The sequence below is a fragment of the Haplochromis burtoni genome, unplaced genomic scaffold (assembly GCF_018398535.1).
Source record: "Haplochromis burtoni strain Fernald_Lab_line unplaced genomic scaffold, NCSU_Asbu1 Contig_56, whole genome shotgun sequence".
Taxonomy (NCBI): domain Eukaryota; kingdom Metazoa; phylum Chordata; class Actinopteri; order Cichliformes; family Cichlidae; genus Haplochromis; species Haplochromis burtoni.
The window spans coordinates 2,227,846-2,250,070 of NW_024582417.1; the positions used below are offsets into that span (position 1 = coordinate 2,227,846).

The following is a 22,225-nucleotide window of genomic DNA, read 5'->3' on the forward strand; positions in this document are numbered from 1 at the left end:
CGCAAACCCGAGGTCAGCTCGGGACGTTAAAAAATAAATAAATGAGAAAATAGAAATGCGTAGAAAGTAGAAGACACGGCAGACAATCTAGCTTGTTGGCTCTGGAAGTGAGCGACGGCGCCGGCGTCCAATGGGAGGCGTCGGCGCAGCTGGCTCGCGGTACAGGCAGAGGCGGCGTCCAATCAGAAGTTCAGACGCGTGATGGACGTGTAACCGACAATTCCCCCTGTCCTTCTTCATCCCAAAGTGGGGGATTGATTTCGGAGTTCATTCACATTTGCGAGCGCAGAGATTTTAAAACTGTTGGCGCTGAAAGCCACGTAATAAAAATGAGTGAATTACATAAAAAAGAAGAAGAAGAAGAAGAAGTGGGGGGATTTATGGGTTCAGGAAGAGATTCGCCTGCTTTTTATCGTCACTGCGAGCCTGTTTAACCCTCATCCTTTTACAGGCACCGCTCACTTTCACAGCCCGACTTCCACTTATATAAACTGCCGTGCTGCTGCTTAGGCAGTGGCAAATGAGTAGGTTGAGCGCTATTAGCCCGCTACAACTACTATTACTACAACTCCTACCACTTCCAGAGAGCCATAATGGAGCCGGTTTGACCGTCCCACCGCGCTCCCTGCGATTGGGGCGCAATAATGTTGACGGATTTCTGATCCAACCCAAGACAGTGCACTGTTCTTCCAATAGCAGCTTTAAGTGAAAAGGCGTGCCTGCCCGTTCACTCCCCCCCCCTCCCTCCTCCTCCTCCTCCACCACCCCTCAAAGTACTCGATGTATAGTTAAAAAATGGGAGGGCACACTTGAACCGAGCTGCTCTATGAAGGTAGGCTGCAGCGTGTGTTTATTGATGAGATGAAAAGAAGATGGAAGTGAGAAATGAAACAAAGTAAGGGAACATATTAAAAGAAGAAGGAAAAAAAAGACATCAACTCAGCGCGCTTCGTCAGGGGGGGGAACGCCGTGGAAACGCTGTCGCCACTTTTTTTTTCTTCTTGTGAACGAGCTTCGAAGTGCAGGTAAGAAATTGAGAGAAAAGTAGGAAAAGGGATGGGTCTTTACAACATCTCTGCCGCTATTATTAGAGAGAGAGGGAGCGGGAGAGAGAGAGAAGGGGGGGAATACAAGGAATTTCCTCTATCGGGGATTAAAACATGCTCGCTGACTTTCGGGTGAAATGCATGAAAATGCCACTCACTTCCCATGTAGTTGTGGCTGGCTTTACCAGCCCCCCCAGAAATCTCCGCAAACATTGGAAACTTCATTCTTTGGAGGGTCACGAACGTTCAATAAACGTGATGCCAGCGTCCGAAATGTAGCCTAATGAAACGAGCCCCTTGCGTTAGATTAGAGGAGGAAGGGGTGGTGGTGGTAGGGTAGGTAGGTAGGTAGGGGTGAGGGTATTCAGTTTTGGCTGCCAGGGGGTTTTGTTGTCCATCTATATTCGACTACCAAAAAACGCGCTGCCCTGGCGTGACGCAAGTTTGCCATCTGTCATTATTCTGACTGTGCCCCCTTTACTTTTAGATTTACCCATGAGCCGGACAGTGGAGAGGTGGTGGTGGTTGTGGTGGGGGGGACACTTGAGAACAATACTACTCCGGTCAAAGTGTGTTCACAGGTCTGTTTCTCTCAATCAGCGAAAGCCTGAGCGATGCTCGCGGGCTGCCTGCTCACATTTTACACACTGTGAGCCCGGAACAACTGTGGCAGGCGACGTGCGCATTTGGCTTTTAGGTCAGTTATTTGAGTCAGAGGAAACACGTTTCCTTATTGCATTTTTTTCCTTCTTCTTCTCCTTCCTACCGCTCTTATATACTCTCACTAGAAAACTGTCTTAAATGCATTTCAGTTTGTTAAACTTACCGGGAGAGGTGTTTTTGGTTTTTTTTTTTTGGTTTTTTTTTTTGGTTTTTTTGTGCACGCGTGAAATCTATCCTTGGAGCGAAGCGGCTCACACTGAGACAGATGTCTAGCCTACATTTTTTTGTGAATTAATATCATTACGCCGTTGCATTTATGAGATGGGGTTACGTTCAGATGTGCTCAGCAGGCGAGGGGAGGCTGGCTAATATTGTGTCTGTAGGTAAAGCAATACTGCAGGTCCAGTTTCTGGGATAAATAAGAACTGGATCTGGTGGGACTCTTTTGGTCTGGATTTTGGTGCCATGTTTCTCCCAAAAATAAAAGCTCACTTTAAACTGTCGCAATCGCTCCCTCCCCCCACGTTTTAAATTCATACCCTACAGTAGATTAAAAAAAATGTTTACCATGTGAGGCTGGCCTAGATACGAAGCCATGCTCTGGTGTAATTAAAGTTGCAAGAGAGGCTCTCTGTGTTCCTTTTGAGACATTTTGTTGCAAAATATTAATGGGCAACTCGTGATTCCTTCGCTCTTCCTTGTTACATGGCAGCACAGCGGCGCTTCGCCTCTTGATTAAAGTCAAAATATGTGTATTGTTTGCGCAATTAAAAAAAAATTAAATATATATATATATAGATGCGTGCATATGTGTGTATATAGATTAATATACGCGGATGAATTTACTGAAAGGGCCACAGAGAGTTCATCCCGAGCAACATGTCAGTTCTCTCTCCGTGCTCGATCGCGCGCGTGCACGCGCGCGCGCGTGACTGAGAGATGGACAGGGGCAGAGAGCGTGCGTGTATGCGTGTGTGTGCGTGTGTGTGCGTGCATGCGTGTGTGTGTGTGGCAAACAGATGTTGTCCCAAAGCGCTCGGCTTTGTCAGATAAAGAGAGTAATACGGCGTGTCCTTGTGTCTAACGCGAGCGCCGCTGATAGGTTTCTATAATACAGCACGTTCCTTGTCTGATTAATAGCCACACACCCGGCTGGAGCCCGGGAGTTGTTCCCAGGTATAAAGCTTTGCGTCAACGCATTAGTCATGTCACAGAGGTTGGTGTTGGTTTGGTCAGTGAATAGCCCCAAACAAGAGACCGGTCCCGGGTTTGACAGGCACGAGAGAAACGCCGCGTCCACGTCCTTAAAGCGCAGACTCGATCTGTGGATGTGCACCTGTGTGTGTGTGTGTCAGAGCGTGTGTAGGTTTTTTTCTTTCTTTCTCTCTTCCTTTTTTTTAAAATTTTTTTTACGATTCTGCGTTTGCCTCTGGTTTTTTTTTTTTTTTCACTTTTGTTGTGATCACTTCCTCCTGCCCGCCTTCATTCAGAATATGCCTCCACAACGTAAACGACTTGCTTGTCTATAGGCTCGGTTACGTAATTGGTGGCAGCACTGGATCGTTTGTTTTCTGAATGGACACATTTGGAAAACACGGAGCTGAGCGTGCAGCATGTTTGTAGGAGAAATGCAACATTTCCTTCACCCCCTCCACACACCCACCCACCCCACCCTCCTCCCTTCTCCTTGATGTGAGACTTCAGCCAGGCATAATTGCAATTCTGTCCCATGAATTAGAGCACGCTGATTTGACAGGTTGCATGTGGGTGAGGAAATAATGAGAAAGTAAAAATTATATTGTCACAATGTGTACACTGAATCGAACGCCCTTCATCTGAAAAGAAACTCAAAAATTATAGTAACCCCCCCCCCAAAAAAAAGGCGTAGCACCTGCATTTGTGGACATTTTATTGTTTTGATGAATTGGAGGGTACTTGTCTTGGCTGTAAGTGAGCTCTCGCCATGGCTTGATGTCAAAAACTCTTGTTTTATCACCACAGAGGTGTACAGGAGCTGCTGAGCGAGGGTAAGCCATTATGTGCTTTGGGAGTGTTTGTAGTCCGTGGATCAGGTGCCCGGTTTCATCTCAGTTAAGTCAGGAACGGGTATTTACATGTATAAATTCCACACACATTAATATTCACAGGGTTTGAGCCATTGCCATTTGCCCACTTTCTGTGTCACGGCTCAAACCCACCCATGACTAATGAATATTTAAGAGTACGTCTGCACATCAAGGAAAGTGGTTATTGTGTGAGGAAACCCAGCAGATAAACTGTACACCTATACTCACATGGAAGAAAGAGGCTGTGTGTGAGTGTGTGTGTGGAAGGGGTGGGGGGTGATCAGTTAATCCACATGCGGCAATCAATCCCAATTTTCTTTTGGCTTCAGCATCCTTCACTCGTCCGCTGTAGCTTGTCACCGTCTCTTCACATTTGCCAGTTTATTATTATTGACCAGAAAACTGGCGCAATGTGTGCCCAGCATTCAGTTTTGAAGTGTTTTTGACTGATTTAGTCACGCTTTCACACATTTTCTCCCACCTGATTATTTGGGTTTACTCAAGTGAAAATGTGTAAGGGTACCATGCTGTACTAATGTAATAAGTGCTTCTTTGTAAGACACATATAACCAGGAAAAAAAAAAACAATCATCTTGTACTGTACATGGACGCAGATGGTAGGTCAGATTTCCAAAAAATAAAAAATAAAAAAAGAAATAAGTGAAATAAGGCACTGATGCCCAAAAAGACAAGATAGAGACATCTTTCTGAAGCCTCCGCAGTGCTTCATTGGTTGTTGGTATTCCCACGCCATTCAGCTATCTTCACCAGGCTGTTACCAGGTAAGCGTGGTGGTCCCGAACTTACATGATTATATTTATAAATATTTGAAAGGATCATATTGTTGCAGTGCAGTTGCCCTGAAATGTTTTTTTTGGCCTTGGGAGCTACACTATGTAGTGAAACGGACTGGAGAGGTGTGGGAGGGCGTGTAGCGCTGGTCATGAGAGGAATTCACCTCACTCGTTCTGCCATGTGTACTCTGTATTTATAATTTTATTTTGGAAAGTCTACATTTGGCTGAAAATTCTGGCATGTGCTGGCAATACAACGGCAAAGAAACGAACCAAATAAAATTCCTCCTCGCGGTAATGGCGAGCCTTTACAGATGAAGTAAAATCAATAACTAAAATTTCAAGTCAGGTCTTTACCATCGTATGACAGCAGACTTGCACTTGAGTCCATTGTGGCACTTTGTCTGGCTCAGTTGAACATATTTGGCAGCCATTTTGGGAATGCAGCAGAGATCCATCGATATAACAAGCCACTTTGTGGATTGCATCCAGAATGTCACAGTGCTTGTTAACTGCTTGGCCTTTTTGTCTCAGGCAGAGTTTATCTTTTCCCAGCTTTTTATTTTTTTTCCCCCTCCCTGTATGATACTCGTTAGATGAATATTCCCCCCTTTGGAGTAAGGCTCATCTTTGATGTGATTGCCAACAGAGACTGTTTTCAGGTGCACATCTTAAAGTTAATAAGTCTTGTAATTAACTACAGAGTAGCCTTTAAGCCTTTAATAGACTTTAAGCTTCAGGATTTGGTTTTGTTTAAGAAGAATGAATAAAGTTTCTCACCTTCTGTTTATTGGTAAGACTCCTGTTTTACAGCATTTGCAGCTGTAACGCAACATTTGAGTCTCTAGCTGCCATGGTAACCCCCCAAAAAACTCAGGTGCCTCTAAAGTATCAGTGATTAAATTATTTTCCATTTCTATTTTCCTTGTATCCCTTGATCCTAGTAAAATATAATGATAGTTCTTCCTTGCTGGATCGTTGGATTACGCTTTGCAAACTAGAAATTGTTGGCAGGCTAGCTACCTCCTGGCTAACTGGCTTGGATCCTTCTACCCACAAATCACCCTTTCCACACATTACATGCTTCTCTTTATATTACATTATTTTTATCCCTGAATATACAAATCAATCACAAAACCTATTGACAATCTGCACAGGTTGCCTTTGTCAGTAAGGAATGAATTTCCCCGTTAGCTGCATAATGCAACACAAAACCACTGTTACAGTGTGTTATGGGGATTTCCTTCCAGCTATAAAGCAAGGACTGAACACAAAATCACTTGTTTAAAGGGAGGAAAATTGTGTTTTGTTATTGAAGATGTGGAGAAGAAAGCATAAAAAATATGTTGGAATCAACTGAGAGGCTTTTATTTATTTATTTATTTTTTAAAAAGAAACCCAATCAGGGTATATTATCCATAAATAATATTTCAGGAATATTTACAGCTCCAGACTTTTTCTTCTCCTTCTTTTAAAATTCATTGAGTTGTTTTTTTGTCTTGTTTTTTTTAATATGTGCCCTTTTAGTTCAGAACTTTTATTAAACCTTAACTGAACCTGGTGTGACTATAAGATCGTGCAGCATAAAAACTTTATGACGCGTTTTTCAGTTTTCAAAGGACTTTTGTTTTGGAATCTTCCCTCCCTGCAAGTATCACAGGAATGCATAATGAAAGCACAAATTGAGCCTGAATAAGTATTTGCCAGTGTTACAGCCGGTCGTCAGTAAGCTTTTGTTCGGCTATAAAACTTTATAAAGTCTCATGAAACCCGCTTACTATCCTTACTTCCTGCATAGCTTCATAGTATATGGTTTTAGATTTGAATGTTTACTTTCTCCAAAATAAAGCAAAATCTAAAAGGAGCGTCCCACATGGGAGAAACTCATCACACACTTGCCGTCGGATAAGAAGGTTTTATTTTAATGTTTACACATGAGCTTGGTACAGGACCAGAATTAATATTAGCCTGCTCACACGATAAGAAATATGTTTATTAGTCTTAAGATTTTTTTTTTTTTAATTTTGTCATTTAAAGTGCAATGCCAGCTGCTTTGTTTTTGCAGTTGCGGTCTCCTTGTGTCACATGTATACAGTATATACATTACAAACACGGTGGGTATGATCATGTGTTTCCATTACACTCTCTTGGTTCATGCAGTTGTTATCAAAGCTTTTATATTTGTGCTGCAGGAGCCAAATCTCATGTAAGAACTTGATCAGAAGTTATTTCACAACAATTTCACAACGGAAGAGTTTCTTTTTTTTTCTTCCTTTATTGAAGATGTTTAAACTTCTTTAGAACTCATTTTAATAACGTGTCTTAGAAACATTTATTTTGTCGGTCGCATGGAAGGAGCATTTAAACCTAATTAATGTTCTTTCTCTTTAAACACACAAGCAGGCCTAGGTATTCAACTGATGTGAAAAATGTATCCTGGATTCTAATAGCAAAGTTGTATGTTTGCCAAGGTGCATGTGTGTCCTCAGTTCACCCTGCTACCCATATGGTTTTCTACAAGTCATGGTGAGCTCACTGCCTAGCTGAAGGGGAGAGTATCTAAAGAGAGTATGAGGAAACTGCAAAGAGCAGTAGTGTCCTTTGTAAGTTTTTCAGCTTTTCACAATAAATATAAGCGCTGTAAGTTCCCGGCTTCATTCTTGGCATCGAGGAGACTTTTTAAGCCTCATTCCACTAAACTGTACTCACACCAGCCAAAATGTTAAGATTGTGCACACTCTCGCTCGAGGTACATTGGTATGCACTGTGCTTTGGGTAAACTAAGGGGGAATTATTTTATTTACACAATAGTATTTGTGTTGTGGTTTTATCAAATATTACGTTTGCTGAAACCTTAGAGTATTTTCACATAATCTAAAACTGTATTTTCTTTCTTTTTTTATTGAGTAAGTCATTAGTTGGTTTTTTTTTTCTCGTCTTTTCTTTTTTTTAAATACAGCCTTAGGAAATCACTGTCAGGTATTTTTCTTATTGAAAGAAAATCTTTAACAAGGGAATTTTTCTCTTGCATTTTCATCTTGAAAAGGCATATCTGTTCTTATACCATCCATGTTATTTATTGCCCTGAATTGTATCTATATCAAGACACGTTTAGGTTTTGAAGAGTCTGAAAATAATAGTTAATTTGTCTAACAGCTTCTTGTTTTAATGAATAGTAAAGTATAGATTGTCTTTTATTATTATTATTATTATTAGGACTGTTGGTATAGGTGACAAAGAAAATGCATGCCTATCCTGTTCAATGACAACCAGATGGCAAGGCAAATGTTCAGTTTTATCCGAGTTGCCAGGTTTGTTGACAATAAGTTTGACATTTATCAAGTGACCCAGTGGGATCGTTCTAGTGACGTTCGTAACACCTGCATTACATTTTTATTGTAGATGCAGTCCATGTGTCTCCATGAGATAGCTGGGCGGCTTGAAATCCAATGCAATGGTTGCTGGTTGTGGCAGCAGTGGGACGCTGCACGTGAAAACGTCCATACATGACCTTGTGGCAGCTGCTATGTAAACTCACTTTAAGCTCTTTTTAAAAAAAAATTTCTGTGAGCAGATTAAACAACATGAATCCAATTTAGAGTCTTTCACTAGAGTGAGCTGTGCTGCTGGCTAGTGTCTAAACAATCATTCATTCATTCACAAAGCATGTTTCTTATTCCCACTTCTCTTTAGGCTCACTTCCAACATGCATTTATAGGAAGGAAAGTCACACAAATAGACAAAGACACACATAGCTATTGTACGTACCCTGTTAACTTCACCTAACACAGTCACATGACCAGGAATAAAGGCATATGGATTCCTGAGCCTCTCCATCAAACCGTGGCACCACAAATGACTTAGAAGTGGCACATTTGTTACATGACCTGCCGAAAATACTCACAGGCCTGTGGCATGATTTTTATAGTAATATTACCAGAAACAGCTGATCAGCTTAGGTTACACTCTGGGGCTTATGAGCTATAGATTGTTAGCATCAACGATAATAATTCTGCTGCATTCAAAACACCACACTGACCAACAATTCATGAGCATTAGCAAGGCCAAAGGGCCAGAGGATTATCATAAACGGAGCTGATATTATCGGCGCTTTGTGCTGAGGTGACCCTGTGGTCTCTCTGCTTTTTTGCTTTTTTTTTTGCATTAAAACAGATCAGAGAGGACAACCTGGGCTACACTAAAATGCACAAGGAACAATAGGAAGTGTAGCAATGGTGAACACGCAAATATCTTGTTGTGTTGACGGTGACACATTGCACAGCAACAAACAACGCAAGCCATGTAAGGTAATGGAAATTCGTTACAAAGCAAGTGCGGTTTGCTCTGTAATTACAAATTACAGCATTGTACAGCTCCACCAGTTGTTGTCTTTGGAAAACATAAGGAAGTCCAGTAAGAAACGCAACATTGTCAGCATCACTTAAACGCCTTTTAAATCAATTTCCCTACTTTAAATATGATCGATCTTGGAGAAGACTTCACTGCTAATGGCATTTTTTTTGTTTTTTTGGGCACCAACAAAGCAAACAGGAAATGGAAAGACCAGAAATTAATGAGCGTGTTAACAGCTAACACATCGGGTGGTAAAAATCTATTTTAAAAAAACAGCCAAACAGCTACCATCAGCTCATCTGACATCATTTTAAAAACATATAGTCATCCTCACAGTCACACAAGGACACAAGAAGTTGTTATGTATATGCAACCTCTGATATGCTATAGAACTTGTATAACCACACTAACTGGTGTTGCTTACATAGTTTTTCCTGATGTAATTGCTAGGAAAACAACAAGCACAAACAACAGACTTTCCAGGCAATGCATTTTGAGATTAGACTGTCCAAAGGTTTGACACTAAATTGGACTGTGTTAGTAGAAGCCTTACATGTGATTCCCATGAAGCTCATAAGCTTTGTTTTGTCACATGTCCAAGTTTGCATATTTTTCTTTAAACTTCTCCATTTACTCCTTTGTTTCCTCCAAAAGGTGTATTTACTGAGTAAGAGGGTGTGGCTTACAGTGTTGGCAGTAGTTTCTTAAAACGTACTCATCATAAATGCCCGACGAGAGCTGATTTCCTCTTTACATGAATGATCTTATTGTCCTTATGCGAGCGCCGTTTCCACGAGGGACCGATGACTTATCTGTACTTTGAGTGTGCTGCTGTGAAATTTCAGTCAGCTCAAATGTCTAAATAACATCTAGAGATTAACACAAGGCCGAAAGAGTGGAAATCTTTAGTTTTTGGCCTTTCCCTGAGCGCTTGTGAAATTCTGTAGTTGGCTTGCTTAACAAGTTAATCTTGCAACACGCTATTGTATGGATGAAATTTCTTAATGTGGTTAGATTGCCACCCCTTGATGGATTACCAGAAAACCTTACCTATGTGCCAATTTTTGTTTAAGTCATTAGCTCTAAATCACATTGCTCAGCCTGCAGACCAGTGGATCAGACCAGCGCTTGGTCAAAGCGTGTTTAGGGCACGGTTGTGGTCGGCAGTGTTTCAGTGCGTCAGCATTGCACTTTTAGATGGGTCATATGTCAAATGATCTGATGAGACATATATAATCATCTGTATTTACTACACAACAGCTTGCCAAACTAAAAATAAACTAAACACTGCTAACATCCATATGGCTTCAAATAAGGACAGCATGCTTCCATTAAGTCTTCTGGATTTACCATCTTATTCACATAATGAGAAAAATCTGTGTTTGAAGACATCATATTGAAGATATCACCAGTTCACCTGAATAATGAGTCCGTTTTATTTCATCCCAATGCCATTTGTATTTTTGTTACCGTAGCTACAGGCTGAAGAAATATGTTGCATCATGAAACTATTTTTTCTTTTGCAATGACCATTTTTCTCTTTTTTTTCCTGCTAGCATGTTAGCAGTTTTGTACCATGTCTTTTTTAAACGGCAAACATTGTGCTTGTGCTTGCCAGAGAGAGAGGGTAGGCTGCTGACCCTTGAAGCAAAAGCAGCTAGCGGAGCAGCTGACCTGCTTAAAGCACCCTTGTGCATTTGTGAAAGTTCAGCTCTGTGCTGGACCATCACCGCGCTGGCTCGTGCACCCTTGTGCAGCTGCTGTGAAACCTCATGGTACACAACTTCTGAAGTTGCTGACTATTCCACGCACGCACGGTCGAGTAGTGATTTAAAGTCACTGCTAGCAGTTAAATCATTAGTCAGGTTAACTTAAAGGTTTAAATTTTACAGAGCAAAGTGCCATTGTGGAGGCACTAACCATGACTGATGAAAGAAGGCTTTACTGTTTAACCACAGCACGTATGTGTGCTGTCTTTGAGAGGCAGGACACCTTGAAAGCGCTGCATGTGAAACCCGGCTTTACATAAAACTTATGCGAGCATCTTTTTTTCTGTTTTTCTAGCTCTAAATACAGATGAGACTGTGGTTTCATTCTGTTTGGCCTCGCTATAGTGACAAACATAGTGTACTCTTAACCCTAAACACATTCAGAGCCTGCTTTGTTCGTTATTGTGTTAGAGCTGCGCGCTTCTTCACAAAGGTCCCGCACAGTCCCCTCGAAATTCAGCACAAACGCCTGTTTTCCCCCCCTTGTTTACATCTCAAGGATAGAAAGTCAGGAGATGCTTTATTTTCTTTGAAGATACAAAACTGTTCCTCATAGCTACACAGTCCAATTTTTGAGAATAGAAATATGAATAGAGGCATACACGCTGATATTTCTTGATGAGCTGAATGTATTAACTGCTCTTTATCATGATACACTAGTAATAGACAGAGAGGTCCTATATGAGCAGCTGTGTAGGTTCGTGAAGATCTCTTAATGGCCTGTGAGGTCCTTATTTGGAGAGGCAAAATGTCCTTGACGTGTGTAGTAGCTGTAGAGAGGCAGTTGCATTGGACACTTGTGCCTAAATGATAACTCTTGAATTTAGCATTATCTGCTTCGGGGGTTAGAGGTGTTTTGGAGACTATCATATGAGTAGTCAGATGGTTCTTTATGGTCAAATGCTCATTAACAAAAGCAGAGCCATTTGCCAATTCTGAGATTTTTTTTCTTTTCTGTTCCATCACCAAAGTGACTGCCGTCTTTAATTTTAATGGCCGTAAGCCAGCAGTGGCTGTTTGTCCCCCTCCCACCTCCCCCACTCCCCACCCCATCCTCTTCATAAAATACAGTATGAACAAAAAAAATACTGATAGCACTAATTCACAAGTGTTTGTGTGGACTTTGTGTGAAAAAAAAAAAGTATATTAGAAGTAGATTATCCTCCCATCTGTAAGTGTACAATGGATCTGCTATGGATAACGGGTGGCGGTGGGTGTGTTTTTGACAGAAAGTGACGAAGTTGAACAAGCTGTCCTGTCAAAAAATACTTTAACTGTCCTCCACTTGAATTGCAGTGTTTATTGTTATTTATGTGCTAGAGGAATTTATTTGAAAGCCGCACATCCTGTCACATTGAGTGGCTTTCTGTTGGGCTGAATATGTTAACACATTAATATGCTGCGCTACTGGAGACATTTCAGTGGAACTAAAGATTCGCGGCGTGATTAAATTAAGGGGACCGTAAAGAGTTAACAGTGGCTGCAGTTAGCGTATGATGCACACAAATGCATGAACACAATACAGTCATTGAAGCAATTTCAACTGAAGAGAGGCTATAACATTATAGTGGTGTAATTACTTTACAATGCTTTGACCAAGAAGGAAGGAATTTGAGAAAGGAAAAGTGTTGTAAATTTAGATATTTTCATGTTTTGAAACCGTTCCTGGTCTTGAGTTTAAAATCGAAAGTACAGTTTTGAAGGAGGGATCTCTGGTACGCCTCCGTTTTGAGGTGAAATGGCAGTTCAAAGTTCAAAAGGCGTTTCATGTTTCATAATAATAGTTGCGTATCCAGTCTATTTTAAACACGCTATAATTATCAATGATTTGCACTCGAAATCATTCAAACTATTTCACCGGTTCTGACATGTCGCGCCGTACAGTTTCAGTCCAGGGAGAAGTAGAAATTGGAAGGAAAAAAAAAAATGTTGTGTGAAAAATCTTGGCTCAACTTGTCAACAGTCTCCGTGTGCTTGTTGATGATTTTCAGTGACTGCAATAAAGCCAAATCAATTAAATCCTGAGACTGAGGATGTGGTTTTTCTGCAGCTTTTCTTGGAGTGTATGGGAGTTGGGCGCATTACTTACCTGTTAAGTGCTCAAAGGTAACGAGAGAAACGCAGCGCTCCAAATTGCTCCGATTTAATTAGCTGACACAGCTGTCGTTGGCCAGACTTTTTCATTTATTTCTTTTTTCAAAGCGTGCAGCGGCAAAATAGTACTGGCTAACGTTTGATTTTTAAGTTTGAGGCGTTAACTGATGACGCCGAGTTGCGTGTGCGCACCCATTTTGTCAAAGAAGTGAGCTGAACGCACTCTGTCTTTAACAAACGCGCCCCCTTCACTTACCTCACGAATATTGCTTCATTCCCCCCCACCCCAGTGTTCTGGCTACATATTTACATTGTGAACGGAATTACATTAGATCCCATATCCAAAACGTACTATTACAGCCTGATTTCTGGCAGTTTATATGCTAATGTGCTTGGATGATTGAAATTAATAATTACAACGTCGGACGGTGATTGTTAAGCAGCGGAGGTTTTAGACAGACTTACTGTTAATAAGGTGTAACACAAAAACACTCTCGATAAGTGCAGATCTGCATCACATCCATCAAGATGCTACGTGCGCGTGCATGGACATGAGCTTTTTCATCATGCCCCGCGGCCCTTTTGTCTCCACACTGAATCGTACCAAGGGCCTTGAATGTATGCTTGTAGTGTGTGTTGTAAGCAGTATTTGCATATTCAAGATGTACATTATTCAAATGGCTGATACTGCTCCTTTCATAACCATGCCTCTTATGTCTGTTCTCAACCCCATCCCCCATTCTCACCATTCTAACCCCCCTCACACCCACCCCAAAACCCTCCCACCCCACCCCACCCCACCTTGATTAACTAATGTCCAATTCGGTGCAGCGTGTTCCACGAGCTCGCCTCCTCACGCAGTCAGCTGATTAACCTGGAGCCTGCCTGGTGAAGTTGCAACCCTCGTCTTCCCGTCTTAATTCCTCCTTTTTTTCCCCTTTTTTTTTTTTAATGCCCCCTTCTTCCTCCTCCTCCTCCACCCCTCCCTAGTCTTTGTTGTGGCGGCAGCAGCAGAGCATGCGTTGCATTGGCGGTCTGAAGCATTGTGTCTGATTTCCAGCAGACAAACTGACCTCTGGGGATTTATTGACAGCAAACTCCACAGAGGCAGACACAGAGCTGGGGGCATGGAGGCAGCCAGAGAGTGGGGGGGGGCGGAGGGTGTTGGGGAAGGTTTGTAAGGAGAGAGGAGGGAGGAAGAAGAGTGGGGGCATAGACGGATGGAGAGATAGACGGGTAGGAAGGGAAGACGGGGAGAGGTTCAACGTGATGAAACAGGAAACAGGTAGAGGCGCAGAAAGAAAGAAACCAATATGGGGGAGGTGGGGTACGAATGCTGAATTTAGTTTGATTTAAATTTTTTTCCTCCCCATGGAGTATTAGCAAGTGAAAGAAAATGGCCGCCTCCTACAAGGATCTAATTAATTTTGAAGGATCATCAGCCCCTTTAGTCCAAGGCAGGGTACAGGAGGGAGGGAGGGAGACAGACCCCTGGGCTGATTAGAATTCACTGCAGGTAGGCGCTGGCTGCTGCTCACCCACTGTGTCACGGCTAAAATGGAATCACTGTTGTGAGTGGCAGTCTGGGCAACTGAAGCCCGCTTCCCTTGGCCTACTCCTTTGTTGCCAGCGTTCACCTCAGTTTCCCCATTAGGCAGGTGGATTTACATGTCTGGACTGGTAGAAGCAACATATATGTGCGCATTGTCGAGCAGTAGCCACAAAACCCAACCATGGCACCTGGATAACATTTGCATGTCAAGCTAACCCCAGCAGGAAAAAGGAAAAAAAGTCAAATATTTGACATTATAATGGATAAAGAAATTTGACATGTGGGTGTGCGGTCTAGTAAAAAACAGTGGTCTCGCTATTGTTTTTTAGGTGGTGAAACAATATATATATATATATATATATATATATATATATATATATATATATATATATATATATATATATATATATATATACGTTCCATAGTATTTGTCAGTCAGGGAATTATTTAAGGAGGGTTCATTCCACCACGCAACAGGTCGCAGTTATACATAGTTTCTAACTTAGCAGCTACGCCAGCGCTCAGTTTAGACTTATATAAATATATATATTTATAGTAAACCATCTGTATGTGTTATTTTAGGTCACTCACATAACTTTATAGTTAATAGAAAATGGCTAAAGTTATATTTCATATGTAGGAGGTTCATTTTATAATAATTTTTTTTTTTAATCCAGATCAAAACTGAAAAACAACCAACTGTTTGCGTTTGGTTGAAAGCATGATCCATCTGAGTATTGTGTGATCACCATCTGCTCCTAAACATGTTATTACATGCCTATATCTAATCATCAAATTTGTAAGTTGTTACGAACATGTCTGGAAAACAAGCACTGAGCGTCCCACAGAGTGCGGCGCTCCTCGAAGGGAGGCCCGAGACCCAAGCAGTCCGTCAACTCAGCCATTTCTACTCAGTTACACTTTAACTGTACTTTTTCAGCCCAGATTTTCTGCTTCAGCGTGCTCAATTATAACGACAATGATCATCTTCGGGCCACATTTACACATTAACGCGTGTCTGTTACCTTGGCATAGAAGAGCAGAACCGAATGCAGCCAATGATCCTTCCACACGAGTGTGTAAGGAAAAAAAAAAAAAAAAAAAAGGGAGGTCACTGCTTAAAATCTCATAGTTTCTGTAGGCAGGCTTTACTTCAGTGTCTCAAAGTAGGTGTGCTGTTGGAAAGTACTCGAGAGCCGTAAAAGAATAATTTGCTCCAACATTAATGCACACGTCTGGTCAAATCCTGGCCCTGTTCTGTTCATTCAGCAGCACAGAGTAGTTAGTGGCGTTTTACAGAGCACTTCATGTTCCTGTTGTAGCAAGCGTGGCTGCTGCTGAACGTCTTTTACAAAAGAAAAAAAAATTGAGTGTCAGAAATATCATCCACCCTCAAATTAATGATAAATATTCACATCCAAACATGCCGTGAAAATTTCCAGGTACTTTAAAAGCTTCACTGGTTGCATTACCTGATGGCACTTTGGAACAATGTGGGTCTAATTTGTTTGGTGGAGGCATTTTTTCACCGATTCAGTGCATTTTTTAAACCCTCCTTTTCCAGTTTCCCTGCTCTTGAACGATAGCACGAGTGTGCGACTTGAGTCTGATGAGTTTTATGTGATTTTGTGATTTTTTTTTTTTGTCTTCTTTTTTGGGGTCAAACATTTGCATACTAAATGTGTTTGTACAGTGTGAGAGCAGTTGTGTCAGACTTCCTTAGCATCACCAAAGCAGCTCATCACATGCTTAATGTTGTTGAATGCCTTTCTTGTGTTTTCAATGAAAGCCTTGTGTGTTTAATATTTGACTCTTTTCTATTATTACAGCTGAAAACGTTGCTTTACATCTGTGTGAGACATTGTGCCGTTTCATTTGTGGATTTGAAAATGACAAGGGGAACAGATACGCACACGCGCGCACACACACACACACACACACACACACGGATGGTGAATATGACTGAGACCTTTTCCAAAATATTCAAACAAAAACAAAGCTCCTTACGAAAAAAAGTAGATCATTTTTTTCTTTGGAAGGGTGTGGTTTTATTGCCCAAAAGCTCAGGCAACTGTGTGCGTGGGTGTGTGTGTGTTTGTGTGTGCGGGGGGGGGAGCCAATACCAAAATTATTTTCAACCTTGATTTGTAGTTTTCAGTCATGTGAACTCACCGACGTCCATTCATCTTGCTTTTTAAAAACTCTTCACACATCTGTTGCAGCAAACACTCCTGCTAATGTGGCTCCTGGTTCATTAAGGGAGTGGCAGTATCGACGAGGCTGTATGTGGCATTAAGATTTGTCTTTGTCTTTTTCCCTCTCTCTCACTCTCACTCTCTCTCTCCCTCTGTCTCCCCCCCCCCTCCAAACACTGTGGCAGAGCAACACATGATTTGGACAGAGAGGACTGACAGCCTTGCCTAGCACCAGGCCTCTGATCAGCCATCTCCACCAGCAAACTGAAGCTTGACCCGCACTTCATCACCAGCCACACAAGCATCTTCGTAACAAAACGTCATCTAACTGTGAGTACTATACTCCTTTCATTTTTTTTAAAATAACGTATTCTTCCTTCACGTTTCATTCACTGAGCTGGGAATTAGCACTAAAGGGTTGTGTTGACACTTTTGTACTGCCTCTTGCAGTAATTTTTACCTAAATTCAACTTCACTGGTTAAAACGAAAATCGAGTTTTTATCATTTGACCCCCCAACATTAATTTTACTTCTACTCTCTATATAATAACATTTTAAATTATAAAGTGTTTCTTCAAACGTTCCCCTGTGTATTCAGCAGTAATTTGTTCGATTCTGCCTCATATTTTCATTAGCACTATTTTTTAAATAAATTAATTCACTGACAGATGAAGTGTAAAAACCAAAAAAAAAAAAAAAAATCAGTATAATATTCCACTTGGTTTTGAAGGGCAATTTTCTTGGTTTCAGTACAAGTTGTGTTTAATGATCCTTCAAATAAGGTCAGCAGCTGTACTTTAAAGCAGAAATTATACTTAAGTATGTTTCTGTGCTAAATAAATACATTTTTAAAGCAGTTGTAGAACAAAACAGACAATTCGTATACTTACTACCTTTCTCATTTTTATTCCTTCAGCTGAGGACATGGAAGAAAAGCACTTTCATTTATCTCTCACACTGATCAGCCGGGTCACGTTTTAGCGGATCCCTAGGATAGTTAGGAAGCGCCATCACAGTGAACACATGGCTAACAAAAGAGGCCTGTTTGTCCTTTAAGCCCAGTGCACCACCTAATGGTGTTCGGAGGAATTTCAGAAATACACACTGATAGAAACTTGGAGTAATTAGATGGGAACCATCTTAATTGTCCTTCAGTTTGGCGATGTGGAAGAAAAATGTAGCTTAGAAGCTGGAATTACTGGATTGTCTCCTAATACTATGAGACTGAACTGAAAGACCCCCCCCCCCTCAGAATGAACACATTTGTCTTATTGTTTTAGACATTCTCCAAAGAATTGTATTATTTTTATTATTTATAACAGGCAGTTGTATTGAATTCGTATTCAAACTGATTGCTGTGTCATGGTTGATGACATTTTTACACACAGTTTAGAAAGGCAATTTCCTTGAATGGATAAAGAGCTTCTTATCATATTGCCTTTGGTCATAACTGTTGTATTCCATTGTGCACGATTTTATTAATCCTAATTTATCAGCGACGCTGGGAACAATGACGATGTTTTGTTGTTACATGTGAAAAAAAAAAGTGCCGGGACTTTTAGTGTTGTGTTCAGTCAGGCATGTTGCTTCCTGCTTGCAGGTGACATCAGTTGCAAGGGGATGACCGAGCGCATTCATAACATCAATCTCCACAACTTCAGCAATTCTGTACTTGAGACCCTCAATGAGCAGCGCAACCGTGGGCACTTCTGTGACGTGACTGTTCGGATCCATGGAAGTATGCTGCGAGCTCACCGGTGCGTGCTGGCTGCTGGAAGCCCCTTCTTTCAGGACAAGCTGCTCTTGGGCTACAGCGACATTGAGATCCCTTCTGTGGTCTCGGTACAATCCATCCAAAAGCTGATAGACTTTATGTACAGTGGGATTCTGCGAGTGTCTCAATCAGAGGCTCTGCAGATCCTCACTGCTGCCAGCATCCTTCAGATTAAGACCGTCATTGATGAGTGCACACGGATCGTGTCCCAGAACGTGGGCCTGGCTGGGCCAGGGGGGTTCCCTGTTATACCGGGAGATTCTGGTCAGGAAACACCCCGCGGCACTCCAGAGTCTGGCACCTCTGGGCCCAGCAGTGACGCAGAGTCAGGTTATATGCAAGCAACATCACAGCAAAATGTGGATCGTGCATACACATCTCTGTACTCCTACCCTGGCCTGTCTCTGCAGAACGGCACCCGCGAGCGCTCCCTTTACATTAACCCTCTGTCGACGAATTACGATCCGAATCTTAGCACTCAGAAGGACCAGCAATCTCAAGATCCACCCTGGATGAACCGCATCCAGGAAAGATCTCAGCAGGTTGATCGCTTCATCTCCACAGCTGAGTCCACTCACTGCCGCAAGCAACCACGACCGGTACGCATACAAACAGGAGGCGTGAAAGTAAAGCAGGAAGAGGATGATGAGTACAGCTGCTATGAAACTATGGGGGACTGCCAGGACGACACTGACCAGATTGAGGGTGTAGAGAGTGAATCCAAGGTTGAAAGTTTTGACTCAGGGGTGAGCTCCTCCATTAGTACTGAACCAGATACAATGGAGCAGCAGCCATACCTGACTGGCTTTAGCCGAGACGGTGGCGGGGAAGGAGTTCCAGTGCAGATAGAGGTCAATGACTCGTCCCCAGAGCAAGTGCAAAAGACAGAGGACGGGGACACATCCCACAGCACTAGTGATAGTAGCATGATGCATACCCTGCAAAACTCAGTCAAACTCAGCCCTTTGTCCCAGTACATGCGCCAGCCAGACACCAGCAATCTAAGGATGCCGCTCACCGTGACCAGCAATTCCCAAGTGATGGGCACTGCTGGAAGCACCTTCCTGCCCACACTCTTTCCTACACAGCCGGCTAGAGACCACAAGCCTTTCCTTTACCTTCCTGGCCAGCAGCAACCCCAGTTTGTGGCAGTGCCGCCCCCTGCAATGCCATCATTCCCCAACCCTATTTCGGTACCGCAATCGCCAGCTCAGCAGCAACAGGCTGCAGGAGGAATTGGTCAGGGGGAAAAGAAGCCCTATGAATGCACTCTCTGCAGTAAAACCTTTACTGCCAAACAGAACTACGTCAAACACATGTTTGTCCATACTGGTAAGCGAAAAATATTTTTAATCAGTTGAATTTTCTTAGTGAAGCAATAATAATTCATCACTTCTCTAGGTAATGCCTCTGCTTGTGAATGCTGAAAGCTTTTCGGTTCGCCACACTCTTTTTCATCTGAAATTCATTCTGATTACGATGTTTCGTGACAGTACCCGAGCTCGCTAATCATAAACTATTCAGACAAATTTTGTTAGTGCAGGAGCAATATGCCAATGCGGAAGAGCTGGAAAAATCCAAGGTTACCACACATGTGAGGTTGTAGTTTGTTCACACTGGGGAAACAACCAAATGAATACTGTACATATTGATATCTGATTTCCTGTCTTCGGTTTTCTGCAAAACATGTGGGTGTCATAGAAATGACTGTTTGAATGTAGGAGCAAGTGTAGGTCAAGTTTAGATTAAAGCAGAAAAACGAGATCTCGACCATAAAAAGTGAAGTTTTAGGTATTTGCAAAGTTACTCTTTAGAAAGTTCATCTTTACTATTTACATACAGTATAAATCAGTATGTAGATTTGTTGCACAAAGATAGTTGCCAAGTTCTAGCGTTGCACTGCACTGTGGATTGTAGTTCCAGTGTAAAGCTGAGGCCTGTCGACACATGTCTGTCATCTTATTGCTTCCAGCATAATAAATAATAAACCAGTACCCATCCTAGCAATTTAACTAAATTACTAACTGATGAAAAAACAGCCCAAATCGCATTCGTTAGGTCACGGTTGATTATTATCTTTGCCATCATTTCTGTTTAACTTGCAATGCCAGCAGAGTGCTCGTGCAGCACATCGTTTCACTGTGCACCGCTTTCCTCCAGCACTTAGAACCTTATCAATCACATGCTGTAGAAATCATCATCACAGAAAGAAAGAATAAAATATCGTATATAATTAGATGATCTTGTTAAAATTGCGTACTCAAATAGCCATTATTATTCATTACAATCCATCGCTTGGCCAGAACCACTTGTCATATGAAAGCTATTTGAAACTAAATTTCCTGTTTTACTCGCATAATTGTGAGCAGCAGAGTGATGACAGATTGAGAAGGAAAATAAATCAGCGATCGATTAATCCCCCTGGACTAGATCTGAACAAGTCGTGGCTGCCGATGATGGATCGCCTTTGTTAATCTCGTAAAAATTATATTTTTCAGAATCCACAAGGATGCCAGCGTGATTTAGTATAACATGCCGCTGCTGTCCATATGAGAATACATCTAACGCATACACAAGATAACATCTTTTGTTTGTTTATTAAGCAGGAGTTACAAAGTACCCCAGAAAATGTAATATATCACATCTTCACAGGGCACGTTGACGCGGCGCACTCAAAATAGCTAAAAAGATAATGATAACACGTGCAGCAGAGGTAGTGTGTCATTTTTCTGCAATCAAAAACCTGTCAGAGACATAGAGAATGCTTTTCAGCGGTATGAATCACTGTACTGCGAGTACACCGCCCCCCGGGCAACACAGTAAAATACCTGTTATGTATGTGCTGCTCATGTGTTGTGACCCTGAAACCTGACCTCTGCAAGGGCCTGGGTCGGGTCAAGTGGAAACAAACAAAAAAAGACAAAGCAAAAGCAGAATTTATTAGCTTCGTTAAATGAAAGCAGGTGGCAACACATTCATTTATTCGGCGCAGCAGAAAAGCAGTCGATACACAGAACTTCATTAACTTGCGTGGTACAACTTGTGTTATCAGTCTCCTTCTCCGCCTGTTCATTTTACGTTATTATTGATATGTTAATATTTTACAGCCCATAATGTCAGCAGAGACAATTATGGAAAATGATCTTAACGTCGCGACAAAGTGGCAGAAATGCCAAATAGATGCATAAAATATTGCTTTCTCAGTCCTGACATTTTAGCCCCACTTTTCTGCGCCGTCATTACAGCGTTATTACATTTTTGTAAACTACTTCAAATGTATCGTTTTCTCGCTTTTTATGTGTTTTTTGTGTTTTTTTTTTTTAAATTTGCGCATGTTGTATCAGAGCAACTGTGACGAAACCTAAACCTTTCCCACGGCGCTGTAGCGTGCAGCGCAGCGTGAAAGCAGCATCACAATACAGCAAACACAGGTTTAAATAATTCTAGCCAGAGGTGTGTTCCTATACTGGAAAAGTAACCCCTGTGGCTTTGGGCGTCTGATGTTGCCGTACAAGTTGAAGTCAGCTCATCCTGCCATGTTTTTTTTTCTATGTAGGGCTTAAGAGTCAGCTGGCTGTGTTTCAGGAGCGTTTAGCGTCAAAATTTGCCTTGATTCAATTTCCAACTACTAATTTGGTCCAATTTTTTTGTAATTAATAAATCAGACACGTGCCTTCGTAATGGCTGATTTACCCACAGCAGCGTGCGCACCCTGAAATCTTTCATTAAAAATGACCGCGCCACACAGACCTCAGTGAATGTCCCTATCGAGGTGGATGTTTATGTGATAAACAGATGGAGCTAAATTAACCTCAGAGAAAGAAACCAGAGAAAGGGTGAGAAGGGTTATAAGAATTTTCCCTTGAATAAATTTTTCTTTCACCGTTCAGTAATTGCACGTCCACCTGGTCTGGAGATA

General features: G+C 41.8%; 1 protein-coding gene across 1 annotated transcript in view; it reads left to right on the forward strand.

Annotated features, from left to right (window-relative positions):
• Window positions 1-772: 772 nt before the first annotated feature.
• The window catches only part of zbtb20 (zinc finger and BTB domain containing 20), a 33,163-nt gene continuing 11,710 nt past the window's right edge, over window positions 773-22,225 (forward strand). Inside the window, exons 1-3 of the mRNA XM_005922214.3 lie at window positions 773-1,025; window positions 16,718-16,862; window positions 18,133-19,638. Of these exons, the coding sequence (XP_005922276.1) occupies window positions 18,153-19,638 (1,486 nt within the window). The 5' untranslated portion in view covers window positions 773-1,025; window positions 16,718-16,862; window positions 18,133-18,152. The remainder of the gene's footprint in view (window positions 1,026-16,717; window positions 16,863-18,132; window positions 19,639-22,225) is intronic.